Here is a 25863-nt window from a genome sequence, read left to right as displayed (position 1 = left end):
AGGTATTGGAAGAAATTTCATGTTACCCAGAGAACAATGATGCAAAGGAGCTGAAGCGTATTTTAACACAACCTCATTTCATGGTGAGCAAATGTTACTCTTGTTGGGTTGGTTGGTGGTTTTTTTTTAATATTCTTCATATTAGAAAACTTAAGTTCAGTAAGTTCTCCCTAAAATCTACAAGTGATGAAACTGCATACAATACGATATACGTATTAATAAATATTTCTAATCTGCTGTTCCGGCAAAATAGTTACTATTACTACTACTATTGGTCCCCATTACTGTGCTGAAAACTGTCAGCAGTTTGGAGTAAGCTAATTATAGAGCAGTTTCACTGTCTTTTTGGGGGAGCTGTGTTGCACATAGAAGGAAGAATGAATCCTTTTGGATGTCCATAGGTAGAGCTGGGATCCTCCTTTTTGTTTTTCCCAAGATCTTGTTAGGATAAAGGTGTGTCAATTCATTGCAAAATAAGTGTTTATTTAACATTATTTTATAATAAATCAATAGCTTGTACAGCCTAGTGGATTTGTGTTACATATCAACTCCTACTGTGTCTGTTTCACAAACCTGATTTGTGGGCAATAATTGTCCTAAGTTCAGGTTGTGACTGCTTAATAACTTAGTTCAAGTTACTAAAGTCCAGTCTTTTGAAACTGCTTAAAGGATTTATTTTGTTTGCGCTGTGGATAAAGTTCATAAGTTTAGAAATAAAAGTGTTTGCTTAAATCTACTATACACTATTGTCAGTTTGAAATCATGAATTTGACTTTCCCTAACACAAGGATTATATGCAGGGGGCTTTGTGGAATTTGCATACCTGAAAGCTGAATTACTGTAAGTCTGAAGGATAAACCTAATTTCCAGGAAAGAGTGAACTGAAACCAACCTCATATTCAGGTATAAGATGAAATCTGGATAGCTGCATGTCCCAGTGTGTTCTTTTCATGGCCACTGTAGGTTTGGGTGCATTTATTTTAGTACTTTAAATCAGATCAGGAGTGTGTTTTTGAAGTGAATCTCCTGATTGTCCCCTTACAATGCTTTGGTTTGTATCATCTAAGGGTCTCAGAGTATGCAAACTAGACTCCTTTCAGATAAAATTAAACTCTAAGATGTATGCCAGAAGCCAATGTAATCCAGCAGCTGATGGGCATTCAGTCCACAGGGCAAGATGGAAGCTGGTCAGAAGTAAAAACTCCTGCAATGCGTTCAGTGTGTACATTGTGTCCTCCCTAACCCAATTGTTTTACTTATTGATTCATTCTTATTTCATTGCACTAATTGCTAATGCAGACATTGGCTTTTTATGTTGTACTCAGCAACACACTGATATGTCGTTGCCTGGAGATGATACCTATTCTGAAGTCTGTAACATATCTGGTTCAACTTTTAGCAGGAATACTGGCTTGAAATAGAATGTAAAACAAGGTGGAATGGTACACAGCCATACTGTAAGAAAGATTTAAAAAAAAAACCAACCAAGAACAATACTCTTTGGTACTCAGCTTCTTTATTTGGAATCTGACAGGTTCATTTGATTTACCTTTTTTTGTGTAATTACCACACAGTATTGCAAAAACATTAGGCACTGTGGAGAAAGCATTTTTTAAGTATAAATTGTTTTCAGGGTAGGCATCAACAAAAATGATTGTGGCATGTAAAAATTTCATGTATCAAATCAAGCGACAGGAAAAGTGAGTTGGAAATCATCTTTTATAGATATCTCTATTTCCACCTGATATCCTCACAAATTTAAAACCATCTGTCTGAATTCTTTTGCTGCAATTCTATAAAAAGTATTTTTTAATAAGGAATAAGCTGCAATTCCATAACAAGTATTTTTGATGAGGAGTAATTTCAGTAAGTCAGTCTATGGCATCCCACACTAAATTGCTAGTTGATGGAGTCCCATCCCTTCTCCCCATGTTTCATCCTCTCCCTTGCAGTTGTTCTGATATTCATCTGACACTGCACTTCGGTATTGCACTGTGCTAAACTAGTAGAAAACTGCTCCAACAAAACAATGATCCTTTTAGCAAAAAGAATAAGGGACAACTGGAATACTGCCAGAGCCAGAATGAGCAAGGGGACAGAAACATGCAGTCCAGGAGGAATGGCACAAACATGTAAAGCAGCAGTTAAATTGGCATATGTTGCTGTGGAGCCATACCTTTAGGGTGCGGATACCAAAGAGTCTCCAGATGTCAAAGAGGCAATCCCATCCTCTCCCATCATTCCCACTCCTGCTCCCAGATACACCTTTTATAAGGTTGCAGACCTTACAAAATTATTCTTATGTATGTGGCATTCTGCCAAACTTTCCTTCAGAGCCAAAGCCTTTAAAATAGATACTATTAGGAAAGGAAATAATTGTATAGAACAATATCATCAGCCTACACTCAATGTGTGTACCAAGCATTGTACAGACCAATACTCTGGTTAGTAAGTTGCTGAGCTCTGACGCACAGACTGAAGCAATGAGGTGTAATAAGTAGGATCATGTGCATTAACACCTGTATGATAACAGAGTATTTTGCTATTATTCATATTATCTAATGTGTATAACTAATCAGAAGACAATGGAGTATGGTCTGTCTCGTTTACTTAAACACAGTGTTAGTGGTTCAGACAATGTATAGGCCTTTACAGAACCAAAGCCAATGAAGTATGCGTTTGTAAGTACTCTTATTGGCACTGAGATCTTAGAGTTCAAAGTTTTTTTGTTGTTTTAGTTTTGTTTTACCCTTGTGTGCCTTATGGGTACAGGAATAAATTATGAATTTAGTCTGTACATGCTTAACATTTTAATTTAAATAAATGTATGTAAATTTTGCATGGAAGTCTTTCAGCAGATAATTAATTTAAGAATTCTTTAAAAGATTATCCAGTACCTCATTTGTTGTGTACAGATTTCAAGGAGCTTTTATTCCATTACACAACTTTGAGTAGCTTTTCAAATGTGCCAGTTTTATCTGTAAAAGGTTCTATTATATATGTTTAGTATGTGGCAGCAATTGAAATGTTTGCTGTACTAGGAGACACTTAATTACATATTGAAGTTTTATGCATCATCGTGTGTCTTCTTATGCTGTTCTTTGCAGAAAATGACCCTGCAATATAGTAGAAAGCACTTGTTCTCACTAAACTTATTTTCAGCAGGATTATCATGTTCTGCAAATAAAAAAGAGAGGGAAAAAATCTAAATTATCAAAATTAACAGAAATGCATGAGAAGAGGTATCTTTAAGTAAAGTCCAACAGCAGCCTTTATATTTAATGTTTTCAGTATTTAAATTGAGCTTGCTGTACTTTAGTATCTGGTGTTTCTGAATTTGTGTTAATTTTTGTTAACACTTTCAGAAGTCATCTAGTATAATTATGAACCTTTAAAAATGTTCAAATTACCATATTTTAACTGCCTACAAGATGTATATTGTTGCTAAAAATATAGTATAAAGCCAGGCAAGTATTTGATGTGAAACAAATGTAAGGCCCTGAATTACATAAGAAATGTAATATTAAAGTGTGGAGAGTATAACAGATACCGGCAGGTGCATGAAGTTGAGTAAGTAGTTTTGAGTAGATTGAGCTGAAGGAAGCATGGAAGATCATCCTACTCTGTTAAAGAGTGCTTGCACGCAAAGCCAAGACCACACTCACTCCTAGAATGGATTTTTTTTGTAACAGCCAGAGCTAAGGCATGATTGCACGTGGCTGCTCTTGTCTTATTTGGGACAACTGCAAACAGTTTTCAGATACTAGAATGAGAATTAAGCTAAATCCCTAAACCTATATAGGAGTATTCACACATAACTTTATACCCAATTAAATAAATCAAATTAAGAATTGATTTAATTAAAGTGGTTTAACTTACATATATGGTCCAGATGTCTAATCTAAAACGTTGCTTCAGTAGTACAGACTAATGCAGAGGAGTGGTTGCAAGTTTGTGCTTAGTGGTTGACAAAGTAAGATGAAAAACAGAAAATGCAGATACAGGTTAGTATTTAACTAAAACCAGTATTTGTGTAGGTGGGCTTGAAACACTGGAAAAACAGGAGGGAATGTGGGCAGACCATTGCTACTTTAGGGAATTCCGTTCCATCGTTATAATGCTGAATTCCCAACTATAGTTTGAAACTGATTTGAGGAAAGGCAACTTAAACTGTTTATGAAGTTACCTTTTATAACATGGTACAATTTAGAAGTGTTACCTTGGGAACAAATTTAGGATTTTGTAGAGGCCGTGAAAATCCCATTTCTGCCTTGGATTCCACTTCAGAAATACATCTTGTAGGGATGGTTTTTTATCACTTTTTTCAGTTTAAGTTCTACTTAAACATTTTAATTGAAGATTAAGACATTGCAAAGTCAGATTTCCTGCCAAAACAAATTCTAGATGGTCAATCTCAAGCCTTGCAAGATTGATGGGTTTTGCAAATTAAGAGCTATGAGCATTTAAATGAAAATTAACAAGATGTTAACTATAATGTAGATTGACCTAACTGCGGTGGTGGCTGATATCTCTACTATTGTAGAGATATTGTAAGAACTAGGCTTGATTTATCAATCCTTATCTGAGAAACCTGTCCATTTGGATAAAGAGGCAGGATCTATCTCTGGTCCTTTATGAGTTAGTATAGGAGTAGAACTAGCATGTTCACATATAAGTCGTATTTAGTTTTTGGACAGAAGGAAACTACCTATAACATACTCATTATTAAGAGTTGAATGCAAATGTGAAATGGATGTGTTACGGGGTTTTTAAAGATATCCTGGAGAACAGTGGAATGTCATACCATAAAAAAGCCTGGTACTATTGAATACTGCTTTGCAAATGTTTACACTTTGTCCAACTTTTATCTTGTAATAATACTATGTTACACTTTTTACAGTTATACAGGCTTCATGTCTTTGCCCTAGCTTAGAGTTCTTACACAGTCAGTTGTTCTGCTTATCAAAGATATTTAAATACATTTAATCAATTACATGTTGTACCATTCTTTGCATCAAGAAACAGAGTAAAACTAATGAAGTAGTATTTGAGCAGTTTGTTGGTTTAGATTGTAATTTTTATCAGGCATTTTGAACTCAGTGTGGCTGTGCTGGGTCCATGCTCTAGGGGAATGGGAGAATATGGAAGTGATTATGCTAGTAAACAATAAAAAACAGTATTTCAGTCTTTCAGTCAATACCGATCCACAGTCTGTCTTTATTAGAATGAAATACCATGGGATCTGAATACCTTTCCATTTTACTAGGGTAATTATTATAGAATAGTTTGCTCAGAAAGGTAGCTTCGTAATTCTGTGTCTAGACACATAAATAAGGATGGCTTAATTCTGACACCTTGCAGGAGTCTAGAAGATGCGCGAGAGGGAAGCAGCATCATTCTCATTTAGGTATCTACAGTAGAAAATCAGGTTTACTCATGCAGATTTTAAAGGCTAGGTATGTGCGTATGCATTTGCATTCTGCTGAAGTTTATCTTACTTTAAGGGAAAAGTTCCTATATAGAAAGTGAGGTACAAATATCTTGGATTTCCTTTAATTTCTGAACAGCTTCAAAAATACTTATAAGGAATGAGTAGGGGGCATCAGAGATTATGGTAGTCTGATATTTTGTTGCTGTAATCTCCTCTAGGCCTTACTTCAAACTCATGATGTAGTGGCACATGAAGTTTACAGTGATGAAGCGCTGAGAGTTACACCTCCTCCCACCTCTCCATACTTAAACGGAGATTCTCCAGAAAGCGCCAACGGCGACATGGATATGGAGAATGTAACACGAGTTCGACTGGTGCAGTTCCAGAAGAACACAGATGAACCAATGGTATGGAGGGAACCTCAGTATTTCTCTTGACTCTGTGCTGGTAAAGACCAGTATTATAATGATGTTAATGACCATTTCTGCACTTTGAAGTAGGATTGCCAGTATAATTGGAATAGTTCAGCAGCCATTGTAGATACTTATCCGCCTGTGTATATCCTTAATTTAAAATGCTACGTGTGCATTCATACTACTGCTGTACCACTAGAGCCGGTTGTGTTTAAAAAGAACCTTGTAGTAGTTATAGCAGATTAGGCTTTAAACCAAACTGGACACTTTGCACTTCAAAATTACATTTTTAACAAACTAGAGCCTTATATGCTCATATATTAAAGTATTGCATCTTCACTTACAAATAGTATCTATTTTCATCGCTTATGTTTCAGTGAGTGGCAAAGTTTTTATTTTAACCTTAAAATTTATACCCTGCCTTCAAGCTTTTAGGAGAAGTGACTGTTCTTAACCACTCAAGAATCACACTGCTTCACGTTTTATTTTAAAAATATAAACATTTCTTTTTTCTAGGGAATCACTTTAAAAATGAATGAGCTGAACCATTGCATTGTGGCAAGAATTATGCACGGAGGAATGATTCATCGGCAAGGTAATCATGTGTCATGAATGGTTTTGTCTTCAAACGCAATTATTTAGATCATTTTGTACAAACTGTGTAATGGTACATACCTCTGAATCTGGATGGAGTCCTGTTAACTGTCTTTGTTACCTTCCAGTTGCAGATGTTTGCCAGCGTTCTTGAGATAAGGGCCCACTATGTTTCATTTAGGCCTTAATTAGGATAATGGGAGTAGCTCAGTAAGAGATTGAAATGCCAATAATTTCTGGAGCTGTACTTATTTAATCCTCTGTTTAAAAAAAAAATCCTTAGACTAGTTACAGTACTTTTCCTTGCAAAAATGAAAGAGCTTTGTTCAACAAAAAATTTAAATTTCTCCATGTATTTTCACACAATTCTTGAGGATCTTTGTACTTTTGATGTTGAGGCTCATACAAATGATTTTTGAAATAAAAATATTTCTTGTGCCTAGAACTTGAATCTTTACTTTCAGTTTTCACTACTATAGCAAACCCTGCAAACATACTTCTTTTCTCATCTCCAGTCTACTCCTTTTTTCCATTTTGTGTGTCCAGATCAGGTGTCAAAAAATAGCTGGGTTTTGTCCTACTTTAAACAGATGAACTTCCCTGCTAGGTTGTTAGCTGCAAGTTTGGATTGCACCCTTAAAAGGGTTACTTTAGTTTTTCCAGTTTGCCAACTTTTTCTTTTGGTGAACACAAAAATTTTCATCATTTGTCAGACCAAAGTTCCTTCTGGCCTACTGTTCTGTTTCAAAGGAAGCTAGGAACAGGTAATTAGGAAGACAAAACATAAAACAGGGAAGGGGTACAGCAATCCTTTCCCTGATATATTCACTTTGTCTCCTTGATATGATCAAACCTGTCAAGAAGCAGGAAACATAAAACTTTTCATACAAGCAAAGATGCAATTCATATAGACTTCTATATTCCTTTAGAGGACCCTCTGGACTGAAATTTGTTTGGCTTCTAGAAGTGAATTTTAAAAGGAGATCGCTCTAAGATTCACAGGAGGAAGGTTTTCTTCCAACTGTACTTAACTTAGGTAGTGGTGATTCTCTGCAGAGTATTGTTTCACGTGACTGTTCCATAATGGGGGTAATAAAACCTGTTAAAACTGGGTAAAAAATCCAACTATGCCCATTAAAACTCTGTTGTTTTCTTTTTAATTATACAGTGTCTTTTATTTCTAAAGATTTGGGAAATTTAACCTATTCTATATGTGCTTCATCTAAGGTAGCTCTTCTGCACATGGGTTTAGTTCGAAAATGAACTATACTTCAGTGTTTCCATAGTATTGTCATCTTTTTTTTTTTATGTTTCTAATTTTGTTAGTGCTCTAGATGCCTCTTAGCTTCACTGCTTCATTCAACATACCTATATTTAGAATATTTTTACTGAATAGAACAATGCAAATGTAAGTTGACACTGATCTCGAGCACAACGTGTCTTTGAATCCTATTGACAGGGTCTGTGGTTTTTATTTGTTTTGGGGGTTTTTTTATGTTGTTGTTTCTGCTGTCTCCTCTTGCTATATGGAAAACTGCCAGGCAATAACAGCAATGACTAGATAATAGATCTACTGGGAGGGCTACAAGAACTGTATAATTTCAAGTCTAGCAATATTAAGTACAAACTGCACAATTCCCAGTCACGAAATAGTAGCTGCTGTGAAGTCTGCCTCCTATCTCTATGCCAGCTGTATCTAGTTCTGCTGATTATAGTTGTCCTTATTCAAAAGGTGAGGGAGTTGAAGTGGGAAGATAGGCTTGTAAAGATGCTATCTACTTGCACCTTCCAGGGGATTCAGCTCAATGAAAATAAAACACCTGTTTCAGTCATTACAAATTGTCTTTTTGTTGACTTGTCTGCTTTTTTAGGATAAGTAAATTAATTGTGTCTTAGATCTCAGGCTTTTAATTATGTCTTGGCTTTCACCTTTGCGTCTGTGCCTTAACTTAGCTCAGTTGTCCATTCACTTTTTACCTGTGGATTCTGTTTAGACCACTCATAGTGTAAATATTCTTTTCAGGGGATCTGCATACCACCTGAATTCTCAGCAGCTCTCAGTATCTTAACCCATGGGGTTTTTGCTGCTGACTGGTTTTGGGGCATATGTGCTTAAATGTGAATTCATTCTTAAGATGCATTTAAGAAGAGGTCCCAGTATGGCATTTAAAAAGATTTCCAAAGAAGAGAGAGGACTTATTGGCTGCCCATTTAACCTCACCAGAAAAACAGCAGTTGTACATTGTCTATGCTACATTCTCAAAGTGACTTAATGTAAAAGTCACACCAATTTTTAAAACACTGATACCCCGCTAAGGTTTATTCAACTCTAACAAAATATATGTGATGACTTGGTGAAAATATGATTATACATTCCCAGCCTTTCGCTTTCCAAGCTACAGAATTTTCTTTTGGCTACAAAACATGTTTCCAAATAGGGATTCCAAGAACTTGTTCTGTCTTCTTCCTAATAGGGTAGGATTTCTCATACTTCTGTGCAGAGCAAGAGCACACACTTCCTAAAACTGTCTTCACTCTGGCTTGCAAAGACAAAGAAGGAAATCATTTACTCCAGAAATACATCCATTCTTTGTTATTACAGATGTGTTATACATCAATAAGTCATTAATAGCTTAAGTTCTGAATAAACACTGCACTGTCAGTAGAAAAGGAACCAAAAACAACCAAAATTAGATGGTTAAGCATAGGTATCATGGGAGCTACAAATGGTATGGAAGACTCGTTGTTCAAAGATGTCAAGAATACTCTTTTCCAACGCAAATACTCATAAAGAGGAAAAAGTTTCTGCAAATAATAAAAGCCTCTTCCCTCAGATTGAAAATGTCTTCCTATGGTTTATCAGTGCATCCACCCCCCAAAACAGAATGACCATCTACTGCTAAATGTCCATGCTTTATAACCAACTTTTATTTATACTGCTCCATTCCAGGCGTGAACAGAACAATATTCACTTCTGTCAGAAGAAATGGGAAATGCTCCAGAAGAGGGGATTTTATTTAAGTGCACTGTTGAAACGATTTGATACAGGGATATTACTGAGTCTGATTCTCATTCTAATATTTAATTCCATTAGATTTATATTTTGAATAATGCCAAAGAATCTTTATACTATTCCAAGGCATATGCTCTTTCTGATTCAGTATTATTGTTTAATAACAATCACACTCACTTCAAACACAATTTAATTTTGGCATGATACAGTCAACACAGAGGCTCTTTTTTTTTTTTTTTTTTTTTTTTAATATTTTTTTAAGAATTGAGTATTGAATGCCTTCCTGAGAAAGTCTGCCAAAACTGAACTTTCAAAGTGTTTCACTAGAGATTTGGTCATTAATATTCTAGGTGTGAACTAGATTAATTTGAAATTCAGATGCAGGACTGTTGCATTCACATTCAGTAGACTATTAATTGTGATAATTTTTCGACTGAAGAGTGGAAGAAGAATTGTGATGAGTCCTTTTTTATAATTTCATATCAGCAGATCAGCTCCTGTAGAATTGTTTGGAGCATTTAAAGTGGCTGAAGGACTTACTCTTGAGAGTACTGAAAGTTTTTGTAAACTTCGGGCTCTCTCCTGTAGCACTGCCAAGTGAGCTTCTGTTTCGCAGAAGAGAGCCCAAAGGGAATCATAGTAACAGAGCTTTTCAGGATTCTTCTCCTTGGTTCAGGCTGTGCTTGTGTTTAGCAGGCACACAGTTTGATTTTCATACGTTTGTCCAGCTGAAAGTTTTGCTTGTATGGTATTCTTTGGAAAAACTGATTATTTTGGTTCAGGAAAAGAATTTTAAGGATTTTTCAGGATTCTAGTTGATTGACTTTTTTCAGGTAATTTTCCATAGGTATGTTTTAGTTTAGGAAATGTTTGCCAGTTGCTAGTTTTCCAAGTAAGATTGATTATATTAGGTACAGTATTTACAAAAGGATACTTGCACAAATTATTTAAATCATACAGGAGAAAGAAATATATGTGAAGTAAATGGTCTTGTCATATTTCATTTTATAAGAAAAACATGGTTTTTTTGAGAACTGCTAGAGAATTAGGTGGGCTTGAGCTACTCAATTCAGAAATTATCATCCAAAAAGAGCCTCCTAGGTTGCTTCTAATCCTGAAGATAATTAATTCATTCGCTGCCTCCTCCCTGTTGAGCTTTTGTAGTGTCTTAGAGCCATGTTGTAGCATGCCATTCCCATCCCAGCTTCAGCAGGTCAGTTTATGACTTGCCTAAGCTAAGTAGATATTTGTTTCATCATCTGACATTGTAGGTAGTCACACCAATCATTTACATTCAAGATGAAGTCAAGTGTACATACAGAAAATGCATGCTCTAACTACGGCAAATCAAAATCAGAGAAATGAAAAAATACAGCAGTCTGACAGATAAAATTAAGACTATGTCCAGAAGCCAAACTGCATTAAGTAGTCATCTGATAAAATACTCCCTGAATATCTCTGTTGAATGTTCCCAGCTGACTAGTTGCAGGTGACTTTCTTTTCAATGTGTGGGTTTTTGTGGTGTCCTTGTAAGGGACTGATGTTTTCCCCGTGTACTTTATAGGGTGCCTGGGCATCTCATGCTAGTGTATTGAGTGCACTCTGAAAGACAGATTCATAGTCTGTGGTAGCTAATACACAGCTACCAAATTCCTTTTCTGAATCTAGCCAAAAAACGTATTTTAGTTTTGTTTCATATTTATGCCTTTGTATGAATATTAGTGCTGTCTTACAATTATCTCAATTTGTAAAAACACATTTGAGGTGATTGTGTGGTTTTTTAACTCCGCAGGTACGCTACATGTAGGGGATGAAATCCGAGAAATAAACGGAATCAGTGTGGCAAATCAAACTGTAGAGCAACTACAAAAGATGCTTGTAAGTGCCTGAAATCTTACTCATGTTCTTTATAAAAGTGCCTGTCTTATTTTGACAAAACTTTTATGTAATTGCACTGTGACTTCCCCTTTTTCTTCTATTCTTGATAGCCTACATGTGCATGTAACACAAAGTCTTCCTGTGTTCAGCTGTTAAAGCCTTCTACAGGCTCTCCCCTTTTTTAGGAGTGTCTTTTTTTGCACCTTATACGCAGGAATGGTAGAAGGCACCTCCAGGTGTCATTTTATTTAGTCCATTTAGTCCCGCAGAAAAGATCATTGACACCCAGCCATTCCTGACAGATGTATGTCTGACCAGCTCTTAAGAAAATTTGAGTAATGGATGTTCCCCAAACTCTCCAGGCAGTTGACTTTGGTGTATAACTCTTCTAGGTCTTAGAAAGTTTTTTCTAATGTCTGAGTTTCCTTTGCTGAAATGCAGAAGTTTCTTCTCTTGTCTCTAGTGGACATAACAAAAAATACTGCTTTCCTCCTATTACTCATCCCAAGTTAGTCTATAAAGATCACGCCCTTATTTTAAATCTTCAATCTACACCAAGTGTAGTCACTGAATATACTATGAGAGAAAAGAAACTTTTCTTGACCATTGGTATAATTGCTACACAAATACAAAGACAATAAATCGTAGAACCATTCAGGTTGGAAGTAACCTCAGGAGGTCTCCAGTCCAATCTCCTGCACAAAGCAGGGTCAACATTGAATGCAGCCCAGGTTGCTCAGGGCTTTGTCTGGTTAAGCCCTGAAAATATCCAAGGACAGAGATTTGACAGGACAGGCGCCTCTTTGGGCAACCTGTTCCAATACTTAATTATTATGATAGGGAAAAATGTGTTCCTTATATCATAGAATCATAGAATGGTTTGAGTTGGAAGGGACATTAAAGATCATCTAGTTCGAACCCCCCTCCATGGGCAGGGACACCTTCCACTAGACCAGGTTCTCAAAGCCCCATCCAACCTGGCCTTGAACACTTCCAGGGATGGGGCATCCACAGCCTCTCTGGGCAACCTGTCCCAGTGCCTCACCATGTAGCTGGAACATCCCTTCTTTCAATTTATAACTATTGTGGCTCGTGGCTATTGATGTTACAAAGAAAAAAAAAAATATTTTGAGCTCAGACAGTCTGGCTTTTTGAAGGAAAACTCCATCTTGGGCCTTGCTAGTAGAGTCAGTTTGATATTCATTCCATAGCACTTGCAAATTTTTCTGCATGCAGCCCTAACCTTGGGATCTTGGATGATATCACTAATCCTTTTGTTGTGTCCAGAACCATATAGACAAGCTTAAGTGAGTCCAGGCAAATAGCATTTTTTTGGCTTACAATAAGCCAGGCAAAGAGAGAAAGGGGAAAAACTCCAAGATCGCTTGAAGTGATCTGCTTACCTTTCTGCCCAGATCAAGTCCTGCAGTTGTCAGCCATGTGATGGCACTTATATTCAAACTGTCGTTTAAGAAAATATGGCCGAGCAAATATGTTGCCACAGTCTGCTGCTATTCTGCAGTTACTACTTGTTATGAATATTCTTATACTATAGTAAATGCACCTTAAAATACAGCTGTAGGTTCTAGGCATTTGAAAACTGGTCAGGTGAACAAACTAATAGTGTATGTTTATCTTTTAGATTAATGAGAGACGATTTAAATGTTTATAAGTGAAATGACAAATTAGCTGTAGCGTTTTAGCTTTATTGAATTTCTACTTGAGGAAAACATACTGCTGCTCTTGAACTATGATGCTTTCCTTTCAAGCATTAGTGATTTGGAGATTTTATCTTCAGTGTCCTGGTCTTTAAAGAAGTGCTTCTCTTTTTGCAGAGGGAAATGCGTGGAAGTATTACCTTCAAGATTGTGCCAAGTTATCGCACGCAATCTTCATCCTGTGAGGTAATGAATTTAATGAACCATCCCATTTCTTCCTCAGTCCTGTAACTAACTGCCTGCTGATGGCTGAATGTTACTGCTTTCTGGGAAATTGTTTCTGCCTGTCCTGTTAGATCACGCACACCAATTTTACAACAAAGATAACGGAACACGAGTAGGTCCCACCTACCTACTCAGCCCTGCCTTCATATTCATCTCATCAGCACCTTAACTAACTCTTTACAGCCTATTTAAAAAAAAAAAAAAATAGGAAAGGGGATCCTCAACTCACGCGTTTAGGAAGCCCCTTTAAAAAAATTACAATTTAAACTCATTCTCGGGAACTCTATTAAAGTTCCTAAGCTGAGGAACAATCCTCCTTTTTTTAGGCATTAAACATTATTTTACTGCTTTGGGCTGTTAAGGGTTAATTGAAGAATCTGTTTCTGTATAACCCTGTTGAGGTAAATTTGTGATGGTTGTCTGTAACAGTTACATGTGGCTTAATATTATGTTTCCATGAAAAAATGGTATTTGTCATTACAGAAGATAAACAGATTTGGAGTTAGTTCTTGTTGAACTAGAAACTTTGTATTATGGTTTTTGCACAGTAACGTTTAATTCCCTTCTGCTCACAAAGTTTTGTTCCAGATTGCAACTGAAGGGAATTAAATTCTAGAAAATGGCTACTTGAGAGATACTGTTCCAATTTAAGCATACAGATGGCATATGTAGATGATGTAGACTATGTAGATGATGCCAGTCTTTCTGTGCCACATGCTTAACTGCGCAAACAGTTCCCAAATTAGAATTCTGAGAGTGAAATCACAATCCCTGTTGAAGTCAAGCACCTTATCTTAATTAGAGCTGTGATTTCACCCTAATTGTTTTTGTGTCTCAGCAGATGCTAGAACACACAGAAACTGCTAGTGTGATTGTCAGAACAATCTGTTTGCAAGAAAAAAATTACTGTTTTTTGGTTGCCTTTTGTACTTCTAATAGAAGTCAACAAGAACTAAAAGGTTTTAGAGGTAGAAGGTTTGACAAATTTTCACCTATGAGGCCGATTTTCTGAAAAGGTATAAATATGGAAGCAAAAGTTTTTCATGAAATGCAAAGGCTTTAAAAAAAACCTCAAATAGAAATTCTGGAGTGTGCCAACAAATTTATGTATTGACAGCTGTGCTGTAATAATAAAAAGATATCTCACTTCCCAATATTAAAATACAGAAACTGGTGAAACTGTAGACCTGCTGGGAAGATGATTATTTGGAAAAAATAATTCCACATACAGCTTTAAATTAATACCATTAGGTGTTATTTTAGTAGTAGCAGGTCATCTCTTTTCCTTGGCTTTGTGTCCTTAGGTTCTTCATGACTATTTATTTCACAGAAGAGAGGAAAATGGACTCTTACCTTCCTTTGGAAAAAACAGCAAAACTAGAAATGTGTGATCAAAGACAGAGGAAAAAAATAAGCATGTCTAATTATCACACTTTGTGGCATTTAGCGTTCATTTAATCAGAGGTGGCTGAGTCTGTTCCACCTGCTTGGCCGCATTAGACTTTGGCTAGATTTTCAACTGTTACAAGTGTACACAAAAAGCCAACACTTTTAAATCATCCTATTAAAGCACCACTAGTCCTTTGGTAGAGAATTTTTTTCACAGAATTTTTCAGGACTGTGATTCAGACGATGAATCAAATCCTTAACCATTGATAAAGGCTAAGAATGAATGTTGAATGACATTACTAAAACACAGAAAGCTTGCTTCTCATGCTCTCTAGCAGGATAAATTCAGACATATTGGGTCTTCACTAGTTAAGGTATTTTTTGGCAATATTTCAGTATAAATTTATGTTTGATTTCCCCCCTCCCTTCAGTCATGGACTGGTGCTCATGTAGTATAGTTTTACCAGAAGAGGAATATAAAACAGAACCGATAACTAGGGGTTTTTTGAGGCTCCTACCATGATCACGTCATTGAATTGCAAAACATCTTGTTAATCTTGAATAAGAAAAACTAAATATTAGTAGAATCAGAGGTGATGTGCCTTGTATATAGAATCTGTCTATATGCCTTTATATACAAAGGCGGGGGGGCACAGGATGTTATATTTTTAAGTAACTGAGATTTGCATTTCACTTGCCATATTTTTCTTCTTTTGTGGGCATTTAAGAGAAGTGTTCTAGTGGTGTTTTCTAAATATTAAGCCACTTTTGCATATTTAGGGAAGTCTTGTCCCTATAGTATGTAATGGTACTTCAGTGTCAGTAGGCAGTTTCCAAAATCTCAGCTGAATAATTTCAAGTTTCTTAGGGATTTGTGGCATTTCCTGCACCCATGCCTTCCATTCAGTTACCAGGCCTTCTATTTTGTGGAGTAGACTTTGCTTGAAAACATAATACTTATGAATTCCCTTGTATAAAAATCTGATCAGCTGATCTGCTGTGTGACCTGTTTTGTCATTGGTGTGGCAAATGGCCTAAGTTACTTAGATATCTAGATAACACAGAGGTCAGGATGTTGTGTTTTCTGCTTCAGATACCCAGGAAATTACAGACTTATATAAATGTGAACTTAAGTAATTATTGCAACACATTCTTCTTATGGCTGATGACTGCATATGCTGTTTATACATTTCAGCTTTATCCAATGGAGTAAGCATTTTGCTCTAGCTACATTTGCATTATTACTTTGTACTGACAAAATACCCCAAGTAACTTTTTATAGTGTCAGATATGTGAGAATGGTAAGGGAAGTAATTTTTTTTTTTTTTTTTTTTTTTTTTACGAAAAAACTTTCCTTATAAACACCCTTTATGTTTCAGATTGTCTTCACGAAACACTGAAGTTGTTTCATTAAGAAGAAAAGCCCTTACATATATGAGATTTTAAAAATCTGGTGGTAATCACCATGGATTTTTTCCATTTGTCTTGCAATGTTTCCATTAGTGCTCAGACTGTAAGACTTTTTATAGTGTTAAACCTTTTTTACGTTTGTATTAAAAATACTGCCAGAAAGGTTTCTTGAGCAAGACTGAAATTGAAGTGTATTCAGGTTTTTGGGAAGTCTCTCTCTCTCTCTCTCTCTCTCTTTTTTTTTTGTGGATCTGGCAACAGTGTCATTAATCTAGCTGTTCTTGTCACTGTCTAATTTGATCAGGCCACATCTAGCAGACATAACTGACTTCTGCTGTAAGATTGTATCTCAAATGCATTGATTTATCATTCATAATCCACACCTAAGAACAAGGAATCAACAGGAAACTAGTTTTGCCATCATTTGGAAATAATTGTGATTGTTTCCTCTAAGGCTTCAGCTGTGGTGCTTCAACTGAAGAGCAAGGATCCAAAAGACTGCCGTTTTGTTATTTGCCTTGGGGCTAGGCAAGGTTGGGAAGTCTAGATAGTCAAGTTATACTGAAATATGATGATAACTCTTCGACACTACTCAGAATCATTGGATCCTCCAAGTGTTTTTCTGCTCTTATCCCCAGGAGAACTAGGGCTTTTTCCGATTTACTGGAGAAACAAACTCACAACCAAAGCTGAAGTTTTCCAGTCCAGTTCTAAGCAGTCCTAGCATTCTACAAGGAACTCTCTACTCATTGATTTGTCTCATGAGGCTGTGCATAATACAGTTTTTCTCTTAACTTTTGAGTCTGATATTTTTTGAAAGAAAGACCAGGTCCCTAGGAAACTAAGAATCTAAATGCCTTTGAAACTGTGGCTGAACTGCCTAATTATTTAAAAATTGTACATATGCCTCTTGACTAGCTTGATAGATTAATTTCTTACAGTTAGTACTGAAATCACCAATAGCCCTGAAAATGTGTATTTTCCTCAGTGTTATGATGAACATTTGCTTTGAGTAATATGCTGTGTTCTGTTGAGAATTGTTGGAGGAATACAAATCAAAACTTTCTCAAACCAAGAAAATTTCCTTCAAAGGGAGAAGCCTTCAAGAGAGTTCAGAAATAGTGGCATTCTTCAAGTTACTCTAAACTTGTTTTTCCCCAAATTACTTGGGTGCTTGCATTACTTTGCAAAGCTTTCCATTGCTAAACCATCACTGACTAGCAGATCATAACAAACTAGGTTTTTAAAAAAAAAAAAAGAAAAAAGGTAAAATTAATTTTTCACCTCTTCTTGAAAGTGAGAAAATGGCAGAGACAGAATTGCAGAGCAAGCAGAAAATCTCTTTATAAAAGAAGGAAGTCACTGCTTTTTTGGAAAAAAGTATCTCCTGCTGCTGTTTGATAAAGGTGATGCTGATAATCCCGTACACAAAAAAAGGAATAATGGTGCCTTTAGGCTTTTCTTTTTTCTTTTTTCTATGGGGTTTTTTTCAGTAATGAATAACTTATTTGGTCTCACTTGAACATTTTAAACTTGTTATGCTGGAGTGATTTTGTAGATAGAATTAGAGCTGATTTCCCCCAGTCCATTACATGTTGCAAATAGTTGTGGGAGCCAAATGAGCATTTTGTTCTTATGCATGTAGCAGAAGTATACAGACCTACATACTTCGAACCACAATGATCTTACAGCCATAATATTGTCAGATCTGTCCCCAACTGTGTTAAAATCAAAGAAAGCATCTAGATAGCTACATATGGAACTTTCTGTGAAATCATATCTAATGAGTCCACAAAAAAGTGCAGAAGATCCACATGAGTTTGTTGCACATCAAGCGTACAGGCAGAAAGAGGGATAAAGTATTGCCTGTCATTTTAACTTTTCTTGATGCTTTAAAATAGCTATGAGTGCTATCACATAATTAGTATAAGTTCAAGAATATTAATAGAAGACCTTTACCTGATTAATGTTGCATGAACAGTTTAGCTCCAATTCTGGTTTTTAATTTGTTCACAAAGGGCACTTGTATTGATAAAATGTGACAGGGATAACTTTGTTTTCTTTGAAAACTGTTTTAGCCCTTTTTTTATGCTATCCTTGACGTTATGCAAAGTTACCAGACATTCCTAAATTGACCTTTGACATGGAATATTATATTCCAAAATTCCTTTGGGGGTAAAGGGGATTTTTTTTTTCACAACATATGAGTGAATTATTTTATTTCCTGAAGAGATGGCTCAATTATCAGATCTTATGGAATTAAGGACTACACAATCAAAATGGCATGTGAAAAAGATTGCTCTACAAGTGACTTCCTTGCCTTTGCAAAACCCAGTCAGAAATTCCTATTATCCTTTCTGTAGAATTTCCCAGTATGTACCCTGCGTCTGCTGTCTCGTCACTGAAGTATAGGACCACACTGGTAGTCTGAGTCACAAGACGTGGCTTTTTTAAAGTGATATATTTTGGCAAGGTTTAATACTTTTAAGCCCGTAAGAACGTTGGAGGAAAAAAACCTCAGTGTGCTGTAAAATGCGTGAGGAGGGAGAAAAGAGTATCCAACTTCCTTTGCAGGCGTTAGCTTCAGTGTCTTTGAGGCACTGCAGAGAGATGCATCTTACAGATTAGAAACTGATCAACACTGACCTCCACCACATAGCTGAAAAAAGATTTAGAAGCATTTTTAAAATGGAATATGTGCCTCATTCTATCCAAAGTATTATTCAGCATATAGCTTTCAGGTAATTACCTTTAACAAAGACACCAGTATGACTAATGGCCTTTAGCATTGTCAGCCACATGACATCTAAGAGGTCCCAGATACTCAGTAATTAAAAAGCTGTTTGATTGCTAAGGCAATCTAGAAATAGTTGTTACCTAGGATACATCAAAATGTCAAACCTGAGTCTTAAACTATGGAAAACTTTTCAGATTTACAGAGTTTGTAGTGTGGAAACTTTCACAGATGAAGCAGCTAAGCAAATGGTTATAAGGCTGTGGATGTAACTGTTCTTTTAAATATATCTGTGTTCCTGTGATAGTGTTGTGTTGTTAATGAACCTTGTGTCTTATTTCAGAGAGATTCCCCCTCTACATCCAGACAGTCCCCAGCTAATGGTCATAGCAGCACTAACAATTCTGTTTCGGTAAGATTTCCAGTTCCACACAGAGCAAGTGTGAAAGTTTTGTTGGTGCTCATCTGCCATTACTGTTATACTTATCGTGTGGTCAGTGGAAAATTTTGTCCTGCTGATAGAACCAAGGTTATTACATATGTAACTCCCCATTTTCTTTTTTTAAGGGTTTTTTCCAACATATTCTTCTCATTAAAAGCCATCCAGTGAATTAAATGTTAATAACTGTAATGTGACACTTCAGTCATCCTTAAATCACTGTTAGCAGTTTCCTCAAAACTATGCAAAGGTTTAAAGTGGAAGTTTTATTTCCATCCTGAACTTTGGAAGCAGTGTTTGAAGAAGGAATAACTGTGCAGTTGGTATTTCAAGACATTTTAGACTCTTTTAAGTTTTGTGTTTTGAGAGACCTCTGGAACGTGTACTGGTTTCCGCTATCTGAGTTAACGAATTGGTGTGCCCTCTGCTGTTGTGGTACGTGCACATACTTTGTGAAATATGAGCCTTGCCTGGATATGAAAAGCAAAAGGAAGCGGCTTTAAACTGCACTACAAACCAAGCTATTATCATCACATCTTTAACACAAAGTACTTCTGTTTCGTATGTATTCAGGTAGAAAGGTGCTGTTGATCTCCTGCTTTTCTAAAATATATTAATGTTAAAATTTGTGTTGTTTATCATTTGTCATCGTTTGGACCACTGTAGTCACTGTACATGCAAGTTCCTTCAGTAAGAGTGCTGTCAATATCATGAGTTCATGGGACTAGCTAAAAAAAAAAAACAGCTGAGTAACTACTCCTTTAACTATAAAAAAAATTACAACTTAGAAATTATTTGCCACAAGGTAAAGTGCTTATTAATTAATGCAATGAAAAACAATTGTGTGGATGAAAAATTTAAGAAACTTTTGTGAATTAAATTGAATTTGTAACATGATTAGTAGTTATAATCTTATTCCTTGGCACAATTAATCACATTATACATTTTTAATAATAATTTTTTTAATATTTATAATAGCCATCCTTCTCTTTTAAAAACAAGACTAAGTATTAAGTGGAAAAGGCGTTCACATAAAGAGCCTCTTTCACTTGACAGTGCTTTTGTGTTGAAGATGCTGAATTATTTATTAAAAAGCACATTCTCTATCTGCTTAAACTTTTTACCTGCTTTCTTCAGCTTGCTGCTAAACAGCCTGGGTTTGATTTTTCTTTAAGAAAAAAAATATTTCTAAACATGGGTCAATGCTTTATACTTTTGTCTGACTTACCATTTTACTGTAATGTAGTATGAATCACTAACAAATGGTGTTGTATACCCTTAAAAAGTAAAATGAAAATTTCTTCTCCTGGGTTGACTTTATTCTGCAGGACTTGCCATCGACAACACAACCAAAAGGACGACAGGTGAATAGATATCTTCCATGGGAATTTTTGTAAACTTAGCTGCTAGTGAACATCCCTGCTTATCTTTTACCCCCTCGTATTCTGTATGTGCTGGACTAAAACATTTAAGCTTGGAAAATTTGTTCCATTTTTTTCATTTTTCTTTTTAACTCATTTGTTTGTGGCTAATTCAAAATAGCATTTTTTTCATGTGTCCATATGTGTGAGAGTTACAAAGTCATTGTAAATTTAACTGGAGATGTTGTTTTAGTTCAGAATGCATTAATAGACTTACTGTTGTGCAGTGACCTGTGCAGATTTTCATCTTAGAGGAAAGCTCAAATTTATATTTTAGCTGAAATGGAGACTAGTAGGGCAAGCGTCTAACACTCTATTCTAAAACATTGTACTGACAAAGATTTTAAAGCTTGAGTTGATCTGTAACTAATTATTAACATTAACAAAGCTCTTCAAAGAAAAACATGAAGGACAGTTTCTGTTAAGGGTTGATAAGTCTGAAGATAGCCTCTTAAATTTTCAGTCCTAAGGCCCAGGTTCAGTAACCTCCCTTAACTTTGTTACCTTGACCTGATGGTAGTACATGTCATCATGGACCAAAGAAAGATCTTCCCTCTCCAGAGAATTCCAAGAAAGCCCTTCAAGGCTCTGCAGAGGATTCCCTATGATTCCCTTTGCAATTTTAAGAACTTTTTTTTTTTACTGCAGCCTCCAAATCAACACATACCATCAAGTGATTTGTGATTCATCTTCAGCAACTGCTCCATTTATATATAGCCCTTCCAGAATCTGCCTCTGAATCTTTAACTGTGGATTCAACCTCTTTCTCTACCAAGGGTTTTAATAATAACTCTTGCAATTCCATTCAAAAGAGTCAATTAAGTCCATGAGCTGTTGTCTTTGAAAATCTTTTTATACTACTGTCTGGTTAAGTTGGCTGGAATATCTATTACAAGAGTGGATTGCTCTCACTTCTTTTCCCATTTTTAAAGCTTACAGCTATATGGTTCTTTCAACTTTTTGTTGTCTTCTGAAGTTTCCAGCTACCTGAATGTAACCCTGGAAAGGCTCCATGAAAGACCTTCCAGGCTGTTGTGTTAGGTTTTCGTTTGCCTCATAAGGTATTTTTCCCAGGAGAAGAGACTTTATTCAAGGCAATATCAGAATAATGAAGTTCCTCATACTCACAGCATTTATAGTTACCTGTTTTTTTCAAGAGTCTTTTCCCATTGAACCAGCATATTTTTCTGGTAGCTTGTCATCCTTGAGAATGGTAAGGGCTTGGATAACAGATACATTGCTATCTGTAAGGAAGTCTGTAATGTTCCATGAACTGCCAGTATATGGTGGATAATGGCTCAAACTGGAGCAGGGACTTGAAAAGCAAGGAAGTTTCTAGATGTTAAAAATACTGCGTACATTTCTAGACCTATATTAGATAAGGTTGAGGAGAAATAAGGGATTGGTTCAATACTGATTACTTCATAGAAAGCCAATTACTAAATAAACGTAGTTGGTTTCAAAATACCCTATTTTTCAGGTGATTAAAAGAAGTTGGGTTGCTTGTCTAAACTCACACACTCAATGCACAGCAGAACAAGGGTCAGATTTAGTATATTAAAAGTTGAGTTCTATATTGGTATTGTCATCTGATGCTCTCAGTGTAAACAGATAAAAATGCATCAGGTACAAGATAGTAGTGATTAGCCATTTTAAGTTAATTTATTCATATGTTGGGTTGCAGATTGGATTACTATAGAAATGAACTTTTTAAAGTGCCATGAATAGTGCTAACACTGCATAGTTACAGCTATTTTTGGAGCAGAATTTGAGCAAAGTTGAAAAGTGTTTGTTACAGTTTAAATGAAGGATATTACTTTGCAATGTAAATTTTTTTTTAAAAATCTAGTCAATTTTTAGTAAGAAAATCAGCAGTAGAATATACATGGCTGGCTGAGATGCTATAGGGTGATGTTTGAAGTTCATAAACTATAGAAATTACCCATCTTGGACATGACATTTAATTCCAATTTTAAGATCCTTGGATGCATCAGGGCTGTAATTAGCAACCAAAACTGTAGATCACTTTTATTTTCTAGGGTTGAGACCTCACTAACACAAAAAGCAAGGATCGGTATATTATTTTAAATTGTGAAGTCAGAATCTGAATTCTTTCTGTTAATGTTGCTTAGCGAATAACTTACTCAAATCATTAGTTTTCATTTATATGGGAGTAGACTTTTACTGAAAAACCCACGCAGAGAATTCCCAGATTCCTCCCAAGTAACTCTGTGTGATAGGTGCAACACAGGACTTCCTATTTAATCTTAAAAAAAGGTACTAAATTTTCAGTCTAAATACTAAAGATCAGTAGTGTAGCCTAAGTCCTTTATACTGTCCAATAAAATTTCCTGTCATACAAATTTTTAAAACATATCATGGGACTTCAGTTGGAAGGTACAGTACAGTTCAAATTGTAAGCTGCTGGCTTATTGTCTGTAATGATTCATGATAGTTAATATTGATTTGAGGGACTATCCGTTTATTACATGTGTTCATTTTTGCTGTTCAGGTTTTACAGTATGTAGAAGACATGAGCTTTCAAAATAACATCATACGTCTCCATTGTTTGCTGGGGGAGGGTTCTGTTTCATTTTCAACTATCACTTATGCTTTTGCCATTCTGTTTCTTCCTTTGCTTGTTGCAAACAGTATGTGTAGCTACATGCACAGATCAAATTTTTACCTGTTACTGTTAATACTGTACCAGTAATAATATCGCAGTGTCTTTTATAAACTCTTTTTTTATAGATATATGTAAGAGCACAATTTGAATATGATCCAGCAAAGGATGACCTCATTCCTTGCAAAGAAGCTGGCATCAGATTCCGAGTTGGTGATATTATCCAAATCATTAGCAAAGATGATCACAACTGGTGGCAGGGTAAACTTGAGAACTCCAAAAATGGTACTGCGGGTCTTATTCCTTCTCCTGAACTTCAAGAATGGTATGACTTAAGTTTTCTGTAAAAATTAATTTAGCTTTGCTTTTATTTCTGTCTTTCACGCTTTTCATTGTTGTATAGCTAGTTTTTGTATAATTTTTTCTTTTTTCAAAAAAAAAAGGTCTATATATTGCCTCAGTTTGTGTGGCATTGATAAAGTCTATATATTGCCTCAGTTTGTGTGGCATTGATTTTTTTTTTTTTTCTCATATATGCATAGCAGTAAGGGTTGCATGCAATATCATATGTGTGGTTACATTAGAAAAATAAATACCTGTGTTAGTAAACATTGTTTGTGCTTTCTGATATACTATAGGAAACTAGGATTGAAGGCAACATACAAATTGTTCATGTAAGGGGGTCAAATTAATTTCTCTTTTAGGTTCTAAATAGTGTTTTCTATTGAAAACATGAAAACATTGCGAACAGCTTACATGTAAGTGCTGCAGGAATAAGGTGTTAGCAAGATGTCAAGCACAAAGGTCACTGAGGGAGCTTTGGGGTTTTCTCTCCTTTTCATTTTTCATGTAAAAGCCAAAAAGTAGAAAGAAATCACAGTGCAAAGATTCCTGAATAACAAAATCAATGAACAGCAATGGCACTGAGTACCACAAAAGCAATGCAGAGCCTTTAAACAATGTCTTGCGGAAACTGTTTAGTAAATATTTTAAATGTATCAGCACAAACTCTGGCAAGCAAGTCCTGGGCCGTGAAAGTTATGGCCATAACTCAAGAAAGTTTATCAATATGGATAATCTAGCCCAAAATATTTCACACAAGATTTGCTACGTTAAAAGAATTAGAGTGCTGTAAAGGGTTTAACAGCACCTGTGCCACCTGGACTGGCTAAGGGAGATTTTGCTAGAAGAGAAACAGAGGTAGACGAGACATTTCATTCCATCTCAAGAGCCCTCTTGCAAGCCCTGATATGGGGGAGACACTCGTATACATTGCAACAGGAACATTTGCAATACTTCATCCTGAAGATCGACCTCAAAATAGTTACACAACACAACTTGCTCTGAAGTAATTTAGACCATAGTAGTCTTTTCAGACCTCATGCTCTTCCAGTCTCATCTGCTGCAAAGTGGTCTACAGCCATTTTAGTAGCTACCCTTCCTCCCATGCTCACTTGATCTGTGATCTTTAATGACCTACCACTAAGAAGGTATTCTTTATATCAAAATACCTCTGTATATAAGTGCTTTTAAGTCATCAAAAAAAAAAGGCTTTGAAAAGTTTTGCTGTACCCTTGTACTGTTACAAAGTCTTATTTTTCTAATTCTTTCTGTGTGGCTTTTTAAAAATACATTGATTACAACAAAAAAAAATTTTTTCTCCTTCGTATGCCAGGCGAGTTGCTTGTATTGCCATGGAGAAGACCAAACAGGAGCAACAGGCCAGCTGTACTTGGTTTGGAAAGAAAAAAAAGCAGTACAAAGACAAATATTTGGCAAAGCACAATGCAGGTATGAAAAAAAAAAAAAAGCAAGTATCTTTAACAGGTTAAATTTTTTACAATCTAAACTTTGCCACTAATTGTTCAGCTGGCATTGTTATATAAATCTAATGAGTTACTTAGGAAAATATAAGTAAAATTCTAATTATGCCAACATTACTCTGCTTGTTCTTTGCTATTTAAACATACAGCTTAATCAGTGAGAGACAAGCTGCAACAAAATAAATGCATCATAATGTATCCTAATATAGGCTTACATTGTTTTGGGTTTTATATTTAAAGTAGCACTAGAAACCAACAGGATATGAATTTTGCAATCTATACAACTGTACTGTGCTCTACAGAAGACTTCAGTAGCATCCTTGTTAATATGTGTTCATAGTTATAGATTATATATGTGAAAACATCGTGAAAGGGCATTTTTCTTGAAGCGTTGCAGCTGGAAGTAGAACAAGAGCCATCACGTAGTCAATGTGTTATTTACAGTTACCAAATAGAACAAACTGTGGAAGTTTATCCTCCTTGCAATGATTTCTGCCTGAATCCTAAGTTTTGGGTTTCTATTAAGACTGCTGAAAAATTGAATTGTTTTAGAAAATTTTGAAAGCAGAAGTGTAGAGTAAGAGATCCTTGCTGAGCAAAATTCATTAGTCTTAGTAGTAAAGAAGGAAGACCCCTTCATTCATGAGTGGAATTTAGTTCTTTTCGTCTTTTAATATTACATACTCAATGTGTTGAAACTGTTTCTATTGCTTTTGTATTGATATCACATCCTGTGATGATAAATATGTTGT

At 35.7% G+C, this 25863-nt stretch overlaps 1 protein-coding gene across 7 annotated transcripts in view; it reads left to right on the top strand.

The window, feature by feature from the left end:
- CASK (calcium/calmodulin dependent serine protein kinase) overlaps positions 1 to 25863 on the top strand; it is a 228485-nt gene that overhangs the window by 183956 nt on the left and 18666 nt on the right. For 3 of the 7 annotated variants that reach the window (XM_050915209.1, XM_050915212.1, XM_050915210.1), the window contains 9 exons: positions 3 to 83; positions 5650 to 5838; positions 6361 to 6439; positions 11244 to 11329; positions 13165 to 13233; positions 19149 to 19217; positions 20573 to 20608; positions 23417 to 23613; positions 24964 to 25079. In XM_050915209.1, the coding sequence (XP_050771166.1) occupies positions 3 to 83; positions 5650 to 5838; positions 6361 to 6439; positions 11244 to 11329; positions 13165 to 13233; positions 19149 to 19217; positions 20573 to 20608; positions 23417 to 23613; positions 24964 to 25079 (922 nt within the window). The remainder of the gene's footprint in view (positions 1 to 2; positions 84 to 5649; positions 5839 to 6360; positions 6440 to 11243; positions 11330 to 13164; positions 13234 to 19148; positions 19218 to 20572; positions 20609 to 23416; positions 23614 to 24963; positions 25080 to 25863) is intronic. The other 4 variants (XM_050915213.1, XM_050915216.1, XM_050915211.1 and 1 more) reach the window with 3 other exon arrangements.

Source organism: Gymnogyps californianus, chromosome 1 (assembly GCF_018139145.2).
Source record: "Gymnogyps californianus isolate 813 chromosome 1, ASM1813914v2, whole genome shotgun sequence".
NCBI classification, from domain to species: domain Eukaryota; kingdom Metazoa; phylum Chordata; class Aves; order Accipitriformes; family Cathartidae; genus Gymnogyps; species Gymnogyps californianus.
Note: the sequence above shows the minus strand (reverse complement) of the source record. Positions and strands in the feature narration are given on the sequence as shown.